Source organism: Trichechus manatus, unplaced genomic scaffold (assembly GCF_000243295.1).
Source record: "Trichechus manatus latirostris isolate Lorelei unplaced genomic scaffold, TriManLat1.0 scaffold00007, whole genome shotgun sequence".
NCBI classification, from domain to species: domain Eukaryota; kingdom Metazoa; phylum Chordata; class Mammalia; order Sirenia; family Trichechidae; genus Trichechus; species Trichechus manatus.
Window position 1 is genome coordinate 12179477 of NW_004443943.1, and position 18821 is coordinate 12198297.

Sequence of the window (18821 nt, forward strand, 5' to 3'; positions counted from 1 at the left end):
AATTCTTGGCTGGCAGTTTTTTTCCTTCAAGGTTTTATATATGTCATCCCATTGCCTTCTTGCCTGCATGGTTTCTGCTGAGTAGTCCAAGCTTATTCTAATTGACTCTCCTTTGTAGACGACTTTTTGCTTATTCCTAGCCACTCTTAAAATTCTCTCTTTATCTTTGGTTTTGGCAAGTTTAATTATAATATGTCTTGGTGACTTTCTTTTGGGATCTACCTTACGTGGCGTTTGATGAGCATCTTGGATAGATACCTTGTCATCTTTCAAGATATCAGGGAAGTTTTCTGCCAACAAATATTCAACAATTCTCTCTGTATTTTCTGTTATACCCACCTGTTCTGGTACTCCAGTCACTCATAGGCTATCCCTCTTGATAGAGTCCCACATAATTCTTAGGGTTTCTTCATTTTTTTTATCCTTTTATCTGATTTTTCCTCAAATAAGTTGGCGTCAAGAGCTTTATCTTCACTCTCACTAATTCTGACTTCCATTGCTTCAATTCTGCGCCTATGACTTTCTATTGAGTTGTCTAATTCTGAAATTTTATTGTTAATCTTCTGGATTTCTGATTGCTATCTCTGTATGGATTCTTACAGACTGTTAAATTTGTCATTATGCTCTTCTCTAATCTTTTTTAATTTCCTCTATTGCATGCTCTGCGTTTTGATTAATTTCCTTCCTAATTTCTTGAAGAGTTCTGTATATTAATCTTTTGTATTCTGCCTCCAGTAATTCCAAGAAATTTTCCTCCTCTGGAAAATTTCTAGATTATTTATTTTGGGAGCTTGCGAAGCCATCATGGATTGCCTCTTTATGTGATTTGATATTGACTGTTGTCTCTGAGCCATCAATAAGTTATTATATTTATTTATTTTATGTTTGCTGTGTCCTAGCTTCTTGTTTTGTTTTTATATACCCAAATAAGCTGCTCATTTGAGCTAGTTTGATTATTGGCACCTCTGAAGCTCTAATGTCCTGTCACCAGGTGGTTAGATCAGTTACTAGGTATGGGAGCTCAGGAGTCCACCCATTCCTCCTATATGGATTCAGCTCAGGTGCCCAGGTAGATAGCCATCAAGTGTGTGGTGTAGGCTCTCACTTACAGTCCTAGACAGGCATGGGTGATTGGTGTAGGCACAGGCATCTGGTTGCAGCAGGGGGATACACTCTGAGCAAGGCAGGGGGCTGATGGCTGCCCCTGAGTGTCCAGGAGGAAGGCATGTCCGTTCCCTAGCGTGCACAAGCAGGTGGGTTTTGCAGCCGGACTATGAGCACCTAATGCTGTTGGCTGTATGGACTAGGGGGTACCTCTTATTCATGGGCTCTTATCACAGGTGGCTAGGTGGTGTGGGTGGAGCCACCAGTCCTCAGGCCCCTGATGTGGGTAGGTGAAGACCCTGCTTAATGGGCAGAGAAATGTCAAGTGTCAAGAACCTGCCACTTCACAGTTGAAACAGCTGAAGTTAGACTTCTGGTATATACCCTGGTGTACTGTGGTAATGAGAGCCTACACTGTTGAGATGGGCCTGCACAAGTCTATACAGGGGGAAAGGCACTCAAAGTCCATGGATCCCTTATGGCTGTGCCTAGGCAAAGGAGCTGCGCCTACCCTGGGTTCCTAGCTTAGGGAAGCCAGCAGTTTATTTTTTCCCCTGTTCGTTAATTTGTTCACTCTCCAAAGCAGGGAGAATGGCTCCGGGCGTGTGATGGAACCTACTTCCAGCTCAGGGGACTCAGAAATTGCTGAAGCTGTCTGGGACCCAGTGCAGAGCAGGGAGCGGGGAGGTAAATGGGAAAGAGGTTTTTCCCAAAGGGGGGTGTTTTTGATCCATGCAGTAAGCTGTACACAAGTACTTATCTTTAGCCAATGAGGGTGGCTTCTCACTGGTTCCAGATGGTCATGTAGACTCTCTGGCACTGGGTTTCTCCCAGTGTGGAATACGTGTCTCTCGAGCACCGCTGCTTGCCTGCCTCACTGCTCACCCACGAGCTGCTCAGGCCTGAAGGGCTCAGGCTCTCACTGAGTCAGCTCTGGAAACTCCTCGCTGCTTCTGAACCATCTCTCCCTCCCCCCGCCACTCAGTCCGGTTCCTCAACTCTGCCTTTGATGTTCAGAGCTCCCAGATTGCCATATATAATCTAATTACTTGTTTTTTCGGGTCTTTGTTGTAAGAGGGTCTACCGGAAGTGTCTGACTACTCTGCCATCTTGGCCCTTCCTCCTCTCACATTTTTTTAAATCTAGTTTTTTCTGCTTTTCTTAAAAAGCTCATTACACATTTCTGCAGATTAGCAATGATGTAGTGCTCAGTTGCTGTTACATAGGCTTTCTAGCTATATAGTTACATAAGGCTTTCCAGTTTACCATAGTCCTTACTCACCTTACTTTACTCGTTTACATTATCAGCCTGCCCCCAGAGAGTCAATTGAGCTCATAACTTCCGACGCACGGCCAAACAAATTCCGCTAGTTGAGGTGATCAAAATCAGGTAGGATTACGAGATTGGGCATCGTAACAGAAGTTCATTTGTTCATTCATTCATTTGTTCATTTATTCATTCAACAAATACTTCTGAGTATCTGATAAGTGCCAGATGCTAGGCGCATCTCAGAATATAAATACTTGGGACTTCTTTTCATGGAGGTAATATGCAATCATAGATCTGGAAGAGTTTACAAGGTGTGTGTAATCAAGAGAATTGAGGACAAAACATTGGTGAAGTTTATGAAATAAAATGAGGAATTCTGAACAATGTTGTTAATTTCAAGGGTAACAAAGTATGGGAAGTTTAAACAAGGAAGTGGGTGGTCAAAAGTATAAACTAGCTGAGAAGTCAAGTCAAAGACAGAGGAGAAAAAAACATTCTACTGGGTAAGTAGAGAGTCTCTGGTGACATTTAAAAGAGCACTTAGTATAGACAGATAAAGACAGATGGAGAAGTGAGAAAGTGAGGGTAAAGGGCATAAGAAAAAATGGGGCAGGGGGGCTTGTGGAGAGAAATGGTGGGGAAGGGAGTAACGAGAGGGAGATGGGTTGATTGTTTTGTAGGTTATGGGAGAACTGAATGTGCTTTAAATAGAAAAGACCAGTGGAGAAGACCAATTATGTGCAAAAGAGAGTCCTGTCACCAGGACATTCACAAGAATAACCATAAAGCCAGAAATAATTAAAGTAGATGGATTGCCATTAAATTTTCTGCTATCAGAGCAAAATGTGGCAACTTTTCCATAAACCATATGCCGGTGTCACTTGGAACACTTTCTAGGAAGGTGTTCTCACCATGAAAGTGTTTTTTAATTGGCTCTGAAATTCAGTGACAATAACCTACGAAGGAAAATCTGTCAATTCCCAATTATTTATTCCTTATTTTCTGGTATTTTTCTTGTGACCTCAGTCAAAAATGATAGTAAATATTTCTGGTTCTTTGGCCATGTTAGAAATAACATCGATTCCCACAGAGGCATTTAAGCTTGGACCAATGAAGCCAGGTGGTCTAATTCTCTAGAATCATCTATACATATAATAATCAAGGGAAACAAAGATTAGATTACAAAGGATATTTTCATGCAGTTTATACTGGATATAGTTTTTATTGTATTCTTTTGTGGATCGACACCAAACATGCTATTTCTTTTAACTTTGTCACTTGAAAAATCTAACGTCAAGTACATGCTCATTAGGCACAGATCATAAGAACTCAGTAAAAGAAAACCAGAAAGCTGAATACATTTAGTTCTGAATTTTCATCAGGCAATATGGCCGAAGTAAGAGGATTTACCAGGATCTCTTTATTTCATTTCTGTAGCTGCTAAATAGTGAGAAAGAAAACAAAAACTACCATCTGATTGTGGCTTGAAAACAAAACAAAACAAAAAAAACTCCCTAAACTATTTTTTTCATAGTAGTTTTAAACAAAATGCTTATAATGCAATTCTTAATATGAAGGCATAATTTGAAATAGAAGCAAAACTGTCCCAAATATTTTAGGAATAAATTATGTCCTATTGCTGTTCCTCTCTAGTAGACACTCCCGTACCTGGAATTTGATTCAAAAATAAATGTTTATTTGTTATTTATTATTCAAATGGCTTATATACAGCAGTGAACTTTGAAAAGTCTCATCTATATTTGCTGATACCTGAGATGTGTTGCTTATTGGGAAACATGATTAAAGTACCTAAATATATTTGTCATAATTGTCATGCATTCTGTAAAATGCTTTGTGAAAGTCAACTACATTTTTCTTCCATAGCATATGGGAAGAGATCCCAAGTACTTGTTTCTTCAGGTCTTAGTTGACAAGTACAATTTCAGCCCCCCTGAAGCTTGCCTCTACTAGTCTAGCCTTCAAGCTCATCGAGAGTGTACCTGCAAGTGGTGCATTACCTCCATCTCCACCTCCACTACTATAGCCAGCGATGACAACAACCACGCAGAGGTAAACCCTGCAAAGGCTTCACTGCCTTCTGATCCATTGTTTGTACAATCAGATATAAGGATTTCAAAATTCTCAACCAACCTTCTTCCTATAATTCTGAGTAAAACTGTACACAGTAAGCTTAGCAAAAACAGTTCTTTCCCTTTTGGAGTCTTTACAGAGAACGCAGTTAAGGAACACAAAGCTGAGAAATGTTCCTGTTTATGTAACAATGATTTATTCTGAAAATTAATCCTGCAACCTATATAAACTGATTTCAAGTCTAACTGGAAATAAATAAAAATTACCATCAAGGTCTGTGTCTGATATTACAATAAACACTAAATAGACAGCCTATTTTGCTAGGAGCTCAAAATCTAAGACAGGAATTTATGTAGTACTCAACCCAAAATGGTGTAACAGATGATTAACTTACCCCTGAAGCGCTTTCTCTCCAAACCAATCTCCTTTTCCTAAAGTTCGAAGAAAAACTGGGTCTTCGCTTGGTGAGTCTTCACGAGTGACATTTACCTGCAAAGAGATGCAATGAAAGTCTAAAACCACTGCATTCCCTGGATGATCAAGTGAACACTAATTGAGAATACTAATTCCATTTCTTCTTCTTTTTTTAACTTATTTTTATGAAGAAAACAAATTTAAATTACCAGTGAAAGGGGCAAGGAATAATATGACAAATTTTCATGTAAACCATAAGAACTGACCTGATAATATTTTGTTAAACTTCCATGTTTTTTTTTCAAGAAATTAAAAAATATATATATTAGGGAATTTGAATTTCACTTAATCCTACCTCCTGTGAGTCAACTACTGCAATGAATTTAGTGGCTGTTCCTACAATCTTTCAGAATACATGAATAGAATAATACCATATACATCATTCTGTAACTTCCTTTTTTTCTCTTAACATTGCTTAAATTATTTGTCCTATGTTATCAGTATAAATCCAGTTCATCCATTTTTATGTTTTAGTGTCTTACTATATACATCATTCTGAAAATTATTTTTTTCTCTTAACATTGTTTAGATTATCTGTTCCATGTTATTAGTATGAACCTAGTTCATCCATTTTTATGTTTCAGTGTCTTACTCCATTATATAAATATATTTCTTCATTTCATTGTTGGGACATTTATATGTTCAGTTGTTTGCTATTAAAGTGCTGCAGTGAACATCATTTACACATCTCCACATATAACCAGTTGCCTTCCAGGTGACTTTGACTCATGGTGACTCCACGTGTGTCAGAGTAGAACTATACTCCACAGGGTTTTCAATCTCTGGTTTTCCAAGTCTTTTTTCTAGGGCACCTCTGGGTGGGCTCGAACCTCCAATCTTTCAGTTAGCAGCTGAATATGTTAACCATTTATACAACCCAGGAACTCCTCTCCACATATACATCTCAGTTTTTCTAGGATATGCCCGTCTCTTTCTCTAAGAAAAACCCAGCCTTCATTCAAAGGCCAGTTCACAGCCATGAAACCTTTCTGCAGGGCTCTAACTGACTATATGTCATGATCCACATGCTTCATTCAGCAGAATTTCTCTTTTAAAAGATATATAAATTACATAAGTCTTTTTTTTACATAATAGATAGTATGCTGTTCAGAGAAAGTAACATTTCTTTGGCATTCTCTAAAATTTATAATAAGCACTCAATCGAGAGCTGTAAATTGTTTCATCAGAAAATCTTCATTACAAATAAGATATCCTAGCACCAACAGGATTCATGGCCTGTGTGCTGGTCCATGGAAAGCAAGTTACAATGAATTTTTGTTGCATGAATGAAGACATTAATGCAGTATGTTGTACCTTTGTGTTAATTCACTTCCCCCTCACGTTCCGCTAATATTCATAATGCTGTCTATGTGACATCCAGAAAGGTTGAATCGTTAAAATTCACCTATCTGGAAAATGTAATGAAGTAGAAAAACTAATTTCTTGAGACAATGCCAGACATTTAAACACATTTAAAAATACTATGCTTCACGTTTTTGAATCTAGAGACTGGATGTCAAAGACCAGAGGTTTTATAAATATTCAGCTCTGTGAAAGGAGGGAACTCAGTTATTATTCTCTATTGATCCATTTGATTACTCCTCAACAGTGTTTCAAAACCATGGAAACTGAGGTGCCTCCGAGTGGGCTCGAACCACCAACTTTTGGTTAGCAGCCTAGTGTGCTAACTGTTTGCACCACCCAGGTGGACCCTTATTCTTGAGGTTGTCATTCGGTGGGTCTGGGAAATCTTATTTCAAAAGATTAATGCAGGTGATACCCATGCTAAGTGTTCTACAGGCCAATTGCTGACAGACATACATGAATTGTCATAATACTTCTGAACCTCAGTGACCTCCTCTATACAATGATGCAGTTCAACAAAATGATTTCTGTCCTTCCAACTAGCTGCTAAAAAAATCATATACTAGGGTGTAATGTGCTATAGGTTTAGAGCATTAATTCAAAATTGGATATATGGATACATTTCATAACTGTATATTTTCTATTTGGTGAATAAAAAATGGTATAAATTCAAAGTGGCAGATTTATGTAAGTCATTTGAGAGCTATTAGTGGATTCTGAAGTGTTATTTTAAAAGATGTTGAAATGCAGTAACAGAGACATAAAACAGAAAGTGAACCATCTACAGAATAAAGCACTTTCTGCTTATGTGATCAATGTGTGGAAAAACCTATCTGAATAATCCAAAAGATATGCAGCTCAAAACTAAACATTAAATGCTTCACTTTACAGTTGTAAGCTCCACATTTTTTATTTGTGCATTTAATGCATTGTTCTAAATACACACAGACACCAATCATGAACATTCACATCTTTATTCTGGAAAAAAAAATTAGAGAAAGTTACATATACAGAAATAGCTCTCTATCCTTGGCCTGTATACCTATTATTTTCACACTTAAACTACGAAGTATTTTTGATCCATAATGTTGTGGAAAAGAACTAGCTACTGAGACTTAAAGATAATATTTGGTCTGTTTGAGTCTGTGTACCTGCTCTGCAAAATGAGATAGTTATCCCATAGGGAGGGGTGTGTGTGCGTGTGTGTGTGTGTGTGTGTGTGTGTGTGTGTGTGTGTGTGTGTGTGAATTAAAGGAGCTCATCTATGAAAAACATCCACTTAATAGTAAGTGTCAAAAAAGTTTTCGTTACTTTTTCTATACTTCTTTTCTCCTTTCTTCTATTTCTCTCAATTCCCACTTCAGAAATTCCATACATTTGATAATAAAACAATTATTTCATATCTACTAGTGTTGCTCTTTTACTATTGCCATAAAATGGTATTTAGAGCATTGGCTACCTTTGCCTCAAGGTAGATAAGAGATAGTATGTGTATTTTAATGTTCTTTTTACTTGACTATATTTTAATTTTCTATAAATAGTATGTATGGTCTTATAATTTTTTGACTATTTAAGACTATATGTATATTTTAAAACTAAGAATCAAACTAGAAATTTGATTTTTTTTAAATGGGACACATAAAATTGACCTTTAATACCACAATCTTCAATAAATAATATCAGTGTGCTTAACTAACATGCTTAAGCAAAACAATTCACTATAAAAAAAAAAGGTTTCAGTACAGATTCAACATGTTTATTTGAGAAGCAAAGAAATGTGGCTTTTTCACTGATTTTTGCACTTTTAAATATATCATGTACACAAAAAGTATACAAAATATATAGGCAAAACTTAAAGAAAACAAAACCAGCATCCATTTACCTTTCAACCTAGTTTAAGAACATAACCATTACTAGTTGGAAGGCCTGTAACTCAATCTCTCCTAACCAGGGATTTTGGAAGCAGGAATGAATAACCTCAACCAAAAACCCCTTGCAAACGTGATAATGACTTCAGAGACTACCTTATAAATTGCTATTGGTATTTACTGAGATAAAGCTCATAGAGAATCCTTATCTATAAAATATTTTTAGCAGAATATACTGGTCTGTCTAGATTGCTTTTTGTAAACAAATCTGGAATTTATGGACGCGTGGGTTAAGACCAGCTGGAGAATAAGGCTTAGTTAGGTAGGCATTTTTCTATCTGTAGACTATAAAATTTAAGAGCTCCCCAAACCAAAACAACTACCTTTTCATACAACGTTCTGCACATATTGCTGAAAAACTGGTCCTATTATTCCAAAACGAAAAAAGGCTCCTAACGCAGAAGGGGAAACCCTGGTGGTGTATTGGTTAAGAACTACAGCTCCTAACCAAAAAGGTCAGCAGTTCGAATCCACCAGGCACTCCTTGGAAACCCTTTGGGGCAGTTCTACTCTATCCTATAGCATCTCAGAATCGACTCGACGGCAATGGGTTTTTAATGCAGAAGGAGAAGGATACTTTCAAGAGTCGGTAGTTTAAGGCATATACAGATAATGCATGTTTTTTCTTTCTTTTTAAGTTTATCCCTTTCCTTTGACTCATTAATAAAGTTCAATGTGGGCAAGATCTATGATTCCTATGATTCTGACTTGACAATTGAACCCTTTGTGAAACACAGGAGTAAATTAAAATTTCTACCCACCACATGCACCACCTCCTTTCTCAAAACTCCTATCTTGAATTTTGTATTCTTCATACCCTTGTTCATGTTTATAATTTAGTACACACATAATATAAAAAAAATCACATATTTGCCAATTTTAAAGCACATTGAAGAGAGTGGTGACAATAAGTATCCTTATCTTGCTTTTGATCTCAAAGGAACTGCTCCTCATGTTTCACTATTATGTATAATGAATAAAATTTCCATAAAAGAACAAACACTTTTCATATGTATCAACACTGACCATTGTGTTGAGCCAACATGTTTAACCAATATGCTTAAATACACAGTGATTCTAAGAAGCAAAGCTATGTGGTATTAAATGGCATTTAATGATTAGGAATTTTTTAATCACATTTTTTTTTCTAATAGTAGCATATAAGTTATAAAGAATTCAGAAAAAGTCAAAATGTACATAAATTATTAATGAGACCCTGAAATTTTATGATAAAATTCTGTTCATTTTGCTTCAACTTATTTATGGAGACAAAGTTGATTTTTTTGGTAGAACACAACTTCAAGGACATAGCCATAAAGTTTTATCAGATATATTTTTCATACTCAGTTGTGAATTCTTTTGATGCTCTGGGGGAAAAAGCCATGTTGCCAGGCAACTGGGATAGACTGATTAAAGAACACAGAACTAACTTCAGACATTTCCACAAGCATTCCACCTAAAGTTTTAGAAAAATCAGTTTGTGCTGCTAGTTTAATGGAGGAAAACAAGTATCTCACAATTTATTTTATAATATTTTTCTTTTTGTGTGAGTGTATTTTAGGGGAGAATAAATACTCTTTTCCACTCAAATAGATGGAAACAAACAAGGGGAAATGCATTTGTAGCTCTGCAGCCCCGTTATGCGTCTTGTCTTGTTTGATCTCACAGCATTTTCTGAGCCAGATTGGTAGTAAAAAAGACAATGCCTTTGCCTGGGCTTTCCTTTATAAATTTTTAAAATCCATACAAAACATAAGTTTGCATTTTTATGTATAAAACAAAACATACAGTTTTACAAAGTTTTCCTTTTGCAGCTTATTTGCCAGCTAACCTGAATTTACTCCCTCATCACTCTTCTCTTTCCTGTTCCTTGCCATTAAGACTTAAGTATGATCACCTTCTAATTCTTAAGACTTTATACAGTGATTCTGATACACTAATAGCAGAATTAATATAATTAATGTACAGTGTAATATATTAATCATTACACAATTAACATATATAATATATATGATTAATATATACAACATTAATTATTGCATAATTAATATAATTAAGAATCACAGTAGCTAACCTGTGGGACCTGAAAGACCAGGTTAGGAAAAATGTATGCCTGGTTAAAAAAAAAAATCTTGAATGTGTCAGGAGAGTCTAATATGTTCTTACACGACTCTCCCATAATCCCCAGGGTGCTCTGAAATATTGCCAAGGGAATTGGGGCCTGTGGTGTAATCTGCACACAGTTTCTATTTATACATATTACAAAACTCATAAAATAGCACCACTGAAGCACCTGTCTTCAGCTGAAACTGGTTACAAACCACTGCTTCTTTCAGGCAGTGCTGAAAATTTGCAGTAATAGGGTGGTTGCAGAAGCCTGTCAGAACTCTATTGTAAAGGATAACCATATCACCCCCATATCACCCCATTACAGCAAAAAGCTAGCAGTGTAGTAAAGAAAAAGTAAATCCAATCGTCAGGACGAAAAGTTCCCTTGTGACCAATGGAGTTATTTATGCCCATGGGGATTTTCAAATTTCTCTGATTCTTCGGTCAATGTTAAGCAAGAAAACGGTAAACGGTAAACTCTAACAATCTATCATATAAACCACAAAATGTTAACGTTTTCTTATCCTCTAACACTGGAAAATATAAGATAAAATTTTAACCATAACTGTGGTCATACATCTCATTTCATGAGGCCTTTTAAGAAGCTGGATCCTAACTTTGATTTCTATCTCATGCTTTAAGATATCAGTCAAAATGATAACTATCTATATACATACCTATATGGATTTATGTATGTTGTTGTAGTTGTTAGGTGCCATCGAGTCGATTCTGACTCACAGCGACCCTACAGGACAGAGTAGACCTGCCCCATAGGATTTCCAAGGAGCAGCTGGTGGATTTGAAGTGCTGATCTTTTGGTTAGCAGCCGAGCTCTTAACTACTAGGCCATCAGGGCTCCATTTATGTATGTATATACATACATATATATGGTTTCCTTCACTTTAGTGTGACGTGCCACTTGTGCAAACACTGACATATGCACATTCTTGATTCAAAATTATTCCAGAGAGGATCATCTAAAATGTGATCCAACAAGACTTATAATCTTTCACATATCTTGTTAACTCTAGCCCTATAAATATCTCCTTTTCCTATTATAAATATGAGGATAAGGTACTAGAGTCAGTTTTACCTGTTAGATTAGAAAAAGAATAAATATCTTCTTAAATGTTTACCATTTTAAAAATGAAAACTTACATGTGTATCTGCTCTACCTACTCCTCCTTTCCCATCTCTTACTATAATTGATACATATACAGGCAGAAATTCTTTGTAAGGATCACTTAGGATAAAGAAAAAGAAGTACATATCACAGGATACAGGGTGATGACACTAAAATGCAAAATTGATTATGGCTTCACTGTTGAAAGAAATTTAAGGTATTTGTGGTAATACAGAGGAGCACTGGTGGCACAGTGGATAAAGCACTTGTCTGCTAACCAAAAAGTCAGTGCTTTGAACCTACCTGCCACTCTGCAGGAGAAAGATGTGGCAGTCTGCTTCTGTAAATTTATAACCTTGGAAACCCTCTGGGCAGTTCTACTCTGTCTTATTGGGTCGCTATGAGTCGGAGTGGGTCTTGGGTTTGGTGGTAATATAACATTAATGTATTAATCTAAGTAAGTCTCCATTTACCAATTCACTTACTTTCTTATTTAGTTTTTAAATCGAAATTATAATAGACTAAAACTGCTAAAAACAAAATCAAAATAATATATTAAGGCATAAATTATGATTTCTCATTCATGTCCCTCATCCACACCATTTTCACCCTCTCCCCTATAACTTATCACTTTTATTAGTTCCCTAGTAGTCATTTAATGTTTCTTTTTGAATAAACAATAATACATGGATATGTTTATAACCTTATTGCCCTCAGAATGTTAAGCAACTTGCCTAAGGACACTAACCAGTAAGTTTCATAGCCAGGGTTCAACTTGAGCCATCCGATCTCAAAGCTAAAATATTTCATTATAGCATGTTTCTCCTCCTAATGACGGCATGGATTTTTTTTTTTTTTTTTAAATCATACAGATGTTTTTGAAATCCCTTGTCTTTTCTTTGTAAATTATATAATCTGCTCCCTCAAAGATTACAGCCCAGAAAACCCTGTGGGGTAGTTCTACTCTGTCACATGGAGTCATTATGAGCTGAAATGGACTCCAATGCATCCAACAACAACAATAACAGATTACAGAAACCATTCCGTTGACCCGGACATATCCACGTCATCTAGCATCATGGTTATTAACTGTCACACAGACTATTTACCGGTCTTCAGAGTTGTACTTTGTCTTCCTTCTGAATCGCTTTTGGAAGATCCACTCTAACATATTTCTCTATCAACGTCAGTAAATAGAAAAACTTGGGCAGCACAAGACTGTACACACGTGCTCCTCCAGGGGGCGCTGACAAGCCCAGGGTCCTCTTGCGCCACCAAACCTTACCTTTCCTTTGCTGATGATAAAGAAGGTATCTCCTCTTGCACCTTGCCTGATAATATATTCCCCATTTTCATAGTGAGTCTGAAAAATAAAAACAGTAACAGAAAAAAAAATTAAAGACCAATTTACCAAAATAGTTCAACATCTTCAAATATCAGTCCCCAGGAAGTCATACTGAGGGAGTTTTAGCCAAGCCCAAAATCTATCATGATTTAAGAATAAATAATAAATAGTCAACGAACATAATAATTACAAAGAAATCATTTCTATTCTGCTCATTTTTAAAACTATTTTGTTAATGTCATTTTTTCTGGGTGATTATATTCATATTTTCAAATCCATTCATTTTAATTGTTTGATGAAAATATTATTTTCTCCCATCAACTGAGCATGCAACAAAATAGCCTGACTGCTAATTGAACTGAACTTTCTGTATTATTTTATTTGTCATTCTCATTTGGTTTTAGTATTCTCTTAACGATAGCCTTTTCTGATAAAACAGCTATGGTGTCTAGAGATATTCATTTGAAACTAAGTTTAATTTTACTGTGGGTTAGATGGCCCTACTTTTTAAGGCACAGCTTCAGGCTTTAATGTCCTGTTTCAGGCTTTAATGTCCTGCTTCAGCAATTTAGATTTAGTCCTGTCAAATAGAATGTCTCAATTTTATGGACAGAATTCTGGTCCAGTATTTGTGAGCTTGTAAACTACCAAACCAGGAGCATGGTAAAGCTGCAAGAGAATTTTCACAGCCAGTGTGTCAGGATTCTGGCCCCCATACAGCTACTAGGCCCATTCCCAGGGTGAAGACTATGCCTGTGACAAGCAAAAGTAATTTCTATAAGGAGAGGTGGGAGACGGCGTATTCCTGGGTCAGGAGGTATAACAAGAGAAAAATGACAATGGTGCCATCTGGCTTTGTCCTTCTCTGCAGCTTAGCCAGGGAGCCATATTTTGGGTGAAAAAACATTACTTTGCACACTCCTGAGGAGACACATTTCATGGCTTGCATACAATATCCGTTAGGCTGATGGCTGTGATTTGTCCTTAGAGTTCAATATCATTTTTCTTAATACTTCAGTCTATTTACTCTTAAAATTGCCTTTCATTAATACTTGACACTGAGAACAGCCATTATTAATCTGTATATTGGGTAAGTTAACATCTACCTAGTCTGTTACTATTTTTTTAAACTCAAAAGTAATTCATTTTCCTAGTAACAAGTATTTAAGTAAAAAGTTCCTCCTTACTCCCCTCCCCCGATATCAACCACCAGATGGTGTATATAGTCTGGAGGGTATCCTCCAATATCTTCCTATGCTCTTGAATACATATATCTCTATGCCTACAAATAATTATTTCTAAATAAAAATGGGATTATAAAATACATATTGTTTACATTATTTCAGTTAACAATATGTCCGTGTTTCATTTTTATACTGGGCTGCTTTGAAATGGAAAGATCTTTACGACATACAGATTTGAGAAATAAAAACATAATACTCTACTATCACATATTCATTCAACAAACATTTCTGAGTGCCTCTGAGTCAGGCCTTGTTATAGGCACTGATGATAAAATGATGAGTAAGACAAAATCTCAGTTCACAATAGGCTCATATCAGCACCACCTGTTAGATCTTTTTGTGACAATGGAAATGTTCTATAGCTACACTATCCAATATAATAGCCACTGTGACATGTAGCCAGTGTGACTGAAAATTTCAATTTTAAATTTTAGTTAATTTTAATCAATTTAAATTTAAATAGCCACATGTGGCTAGTGGCTACTGTACTGGATAGCACAGGTGATAGGTACTGCTGACAAACAAAAAGTTCCAATGTATGGCAGTGGTGCAGAGTGGGGAAGCATCTTTCCCACCCTTGATGTTGTTGTTCTTTACTATGTGGATGGAGCTCAATTTGTAAAACTCAGGACCTCTCTCTTTCCCAACCCCCACTCTGCACTAGAGAGATGATGTGACTTATCTGATTATATTTAGAAGGAATCACCTTCTCTTATCTTCCTTGTGGGAAGCAACTTCCTGTAAAGGACTGGCATTCTCTGCTGCTTCCCCAGGAGAAGGCCCTTCTCCCCAACATAGTGAAGCCTGCTCTTGTCTAGATCTCTGTGACAGGGCAGGTAAGTCTGGTCTAGGTTGGGAAGGTTATTTGGCTCTCATTTTCTAAGCTACATCCTCCAACCCAGATTTTATTAGTAATAAAGGTAATATTGTGTACCCATCAATCTTACTCCTTGTTTATTTATAATTTGGCTCCTAACCTAAGACGAGTCAAAAACTTCCAATATAACACAATATTTAAAATACTCTGTAAGTACAGGGTCCTGCGAGAGCACAGTCTAGGGAAGATCTGACTCTTCTGAAGGAAATCAGGATTGGCTTCACCATGGAGATGATGCTCAAGCCCCAGCTGAAGGAAGAGGTCACTGGACATTCAGCAGGAGAAAGGCATCACAGGAAGAAGGGAGTGAGCAGTTTATTATGGTCATATAGTAGTGGATGTACAATTGTTTTTGAAAAAGTAGAAAAAATGCAAATAAAAAGCACTAACACGTGCAGAATTTTTACTTCACCTGAGCTCATTTCACCCACCCATCTCCTTCTGGAAGCATGTCTCCATCCGTATATGACAGTTATTTCCTTTGAGACCTCTTGATATGACAGAATTATTTGCAATATATTACAAGGTATTAAGGTAAGGGATTCTCAGTCTAGACACAATTGACATTTAGAGCCACATAATTCTCTGTTGTGGGAGACTGTCCTGTATATTCTGTTCTGCTACAGGATGTTTACCAGCATCCGTGGTCTCTATGTACTAGATGCCAGTAGCATCCTCACCCCAATTGTCAAAATCAAAAATGCTTCCAGACTTTACTAAATGTCCCCTTGGGGGGAAAATGGTCCCCCATTGAGAACAACTGGACAAAATCTTTCATATTTTAATCTTTTTATTCCAGAGAGTAGAAAGTTTGGCATCAGTATCCAGATATAGTTTATTTACTTAAGAAGATTGTCTAATCACCTTCTTAACATCAGTGGGTATGGTTTTTGTAACTTGAAACCCACAACTGTTGTATCCATTACTTTAGTTTACCTACACAGGCATTCGCTGGGCCTGTTTCCATGCTGCATAAGCTCATAAAACCCAGGGGTCCAGAGAAGAGCCTATGTTACAGGGGCTAAAGGCAGTCCATGCTTGGGAAAGATCATGCTGATGGTGTCATAATACCAGGACTATAATGACTATGTTATCCTGAAATGGTCAATTGCACCTGAGGGGAAGATGATCCAGCTTACTGATTCTTTGAGAGGCTCTCTAATTATGTTAATCAAATGCCAACTGTTTCACTGTTTTTTGAAGGTCACATTGCAGCACTGCCCTCTTCTTACTTCAAATTAAATCATGGAAAAATAATAGAATTTGGAATAGGAAGAAATCTTAACAATTAGACAGACTTCTTTATAAGGTTTCCAGTTTTTAAGATACAAACCAATCTCCTTAACATGGCCAACAAGGCTATGTATGGTCTGCTTAGTGCTATGCCCTTCCAATCTCTTCGCACCCTCTCCCACTTTGCCTTCCAGTCTCAATGGCCCTCTTAGGTCAGTTCCTCAAACTTGCACCACTCCTTTCCTACTACCAGGCCTGAGCCCTTCCCCTGCTGTATCCCCAGTGCTTCTCACCAACTTCTCTTTCAGCTCTCAGTCTTCTCTGACCTGGCATGTCCTCTCTACCCCCAAACCCACCACCACCATCCCCACACCACATGCCCTTGCTAAATTAGGTCTCTCCATTAAATGCTTTTACATTACCACATAGCTTTACTTCATTTCTCTTTTCTGAGCTTACAGTTATTAATTTATTAGTATAATTATTTTAATGATGTTTTTCAACAGATTTTAAGCTCTATGAAGGCAAGAATTATGTCTGGTTTGTTGTTTGTTGGTTGCCGTCAAGTCTAAACCGAATCATGATAACTCTATGTCTACTTTAGCTTATCACGATATCCCAATGCCTAACACAGTGCTTAGAACAGAGCAGAGACTCAAAATAATAATAATAATTTCACGAATAAAATAGTCCTCTTTAATGTCCATCTTCCCAGAATTGCCCATAGTCAATCCATTAGAAAGGCCTGTATTTTGAATGCATTGGCCAAGTCCATTTGTCTTTCACCATCTCCACTGGTATCTCCCTAGTCCAAGCCAAAATCGTGTCTTGGACTTTTGCAACGTCCTCCTATTTGGTCCTCCTCTCTTGCCCACACCCACCTTACCACATTCCATCCCATCTTTTGTTCTCACTGCAACCAGAATGACCTTTCAAATAACAGATTTTATGCAATCACTCTACCGCTTAAACTCTTCCGATGACTTCTTGCAGCTTAAAAATCATAAGCAACTTACTATAGTCTATAAAGTTCTCTGTATTCTGGCTGTTACCTACCTCTCCATCCTCATCCCCTCCCATTCTCACCCTCATTCATTATGTTTCCAACATTCTGGCTTTCTTTCTGTGCCTTGCACCTGCCAGGCTGGATTCCTCCCCAAAACTTTGTACTCAGTAGGCCCTCATCTGGAACACTCCTCAAGATCATGTCATTATTTTTTTCTCATCTTTGGGCCTCAGCAAGGCCCTGCCTGTCCTCCCTCACTAACGCGCATGCCATCCCTGCTCACTTTCTATCCCACACACCTGCTTTATTTATTTTTCATGGTATTAGAAAGCTATGCGAAGCTCTGTGGTCCTGTTTTACTGCTGCCAAGATGGCACTGGCCACTCTAATGACTCCTTGATAAGCAGCACAGATGCAGACCACCGCATAGCCGGGCCCCTGGGAGAACAGCCTCCTAATGCATCGTCTTGATTTGAAGTGATCATTCCTTTTTGTTTGCTACCTATGGCTCATCCCCCTATCATCTGCTGCCCAAAAAGCTTAGGGGATTTTATGTTATACCTATTGTTTCTCTTAGAATGATGCTTAGCACAGAATAGGCACTCAATAAATTTTTTGGAAGGATGGTTAGATAAAGGATAAATTCTGTCCAACCTCTCCTTTTTAAAGTGGGAAAATTGAGTTATAAATCATAGATTAGAGAAAACTGGCTGCATGCTTAAATGTACGCAATGCATCACCCCCAAGGCAATGATTTAGAATAATATTTCTACAGTTTGAAAGCTAGGAAAAACCAGTCTTCTCTGCCATTAAGAAAAATGGGTATGGATTTTACTGTAAATATGTATGTCTCTGGGGTCTCAGAATTCAATATTAACATATAAATATCCCTTTAGAATTTTTTTCCACTCTGTACATACTTGTTGATACTTGGCTTTGTGCAACACTGGATATGACACTCAGAGATCTTGGTGGTTGCTCCTTGGTGAATAAATATGATTCATTTTCTCTTTTTCAGATCAGAGTCGTAATTATTGATATCAAATATACTGCATTTTAACTAGTGATTTTATATTCGGTCCCCAACTCTAACATAATCTATCATTGAATCTCAGCTAATGTATGTGACGGTTCAGATTGTGTGCCAACTTGTCTGGGCCATGATTCTCAGTGTTTTAATGTGATCACTCCCATGACTGAATATATTGTGAGTACCCAATCAGATGAAAGGGAGTCTCCTTGAGGGTGTGCCTGCATCTGAATATAAGCAGACGTTCTGGCTTTTTGCTCTCTCTGGGTCCAGCGGCTGCCTCCTGTCATCTCATCTCCGGATCTCGGGACTTGAGCTGTCACCTTATCTGCCGAACTTGGGATTTGTCGATCGTCACAGCCTGTGAGCAGAGCCCTGCTCTCTGACCTGCTGATCTTGGGTTTGCCAGCCCCTGCAGCTTCGTAAATCAGGAGAAACCTTGTGGTCTTGCCTGCCGATCTTGGAATTCGTCAACCTTCACAACCTGTGAGCGGGAGCCCTGCTCTCTGACCTGCCGATCTTGGGCTTGCCAGCTTCTGTGGCTGCATGACTTGGGAGAGGCCTCTACCCTGATCCACAGACTTGGGACATTCTAGCTTCTACAATTGCATGAGCTGTTTCC

The 18821-nt window shown here is 37.6% G+C and overlaps 1 protein-coding gene across 1 annotated transcript in view; it reads right to left on the minus strand.

The window, feature by feature from the left end:
* The window catches only part of PRKG1 (protein kinase cGMP-dependent 1), a 570089-nt gene that overhangs the window by 239762 nt on the left and 311506 nt on the right, over positions 1–18821 (minus strand). Inside the window, exons 4-5 of the mRNA XM_023739537.1 lie at positions 12750–12827; positions 4860–4954 (exon numbers count right to left, since the gene is read on the minus strand). Coding sequence (XP_023595305.1) covers positions 4860–4954; positions 12750–12827 — 173 coding nt within the window. The remainder of the gene's footprint in view (positions 1–4859; positions 4955–12749; positions 12828–18821) is intronic.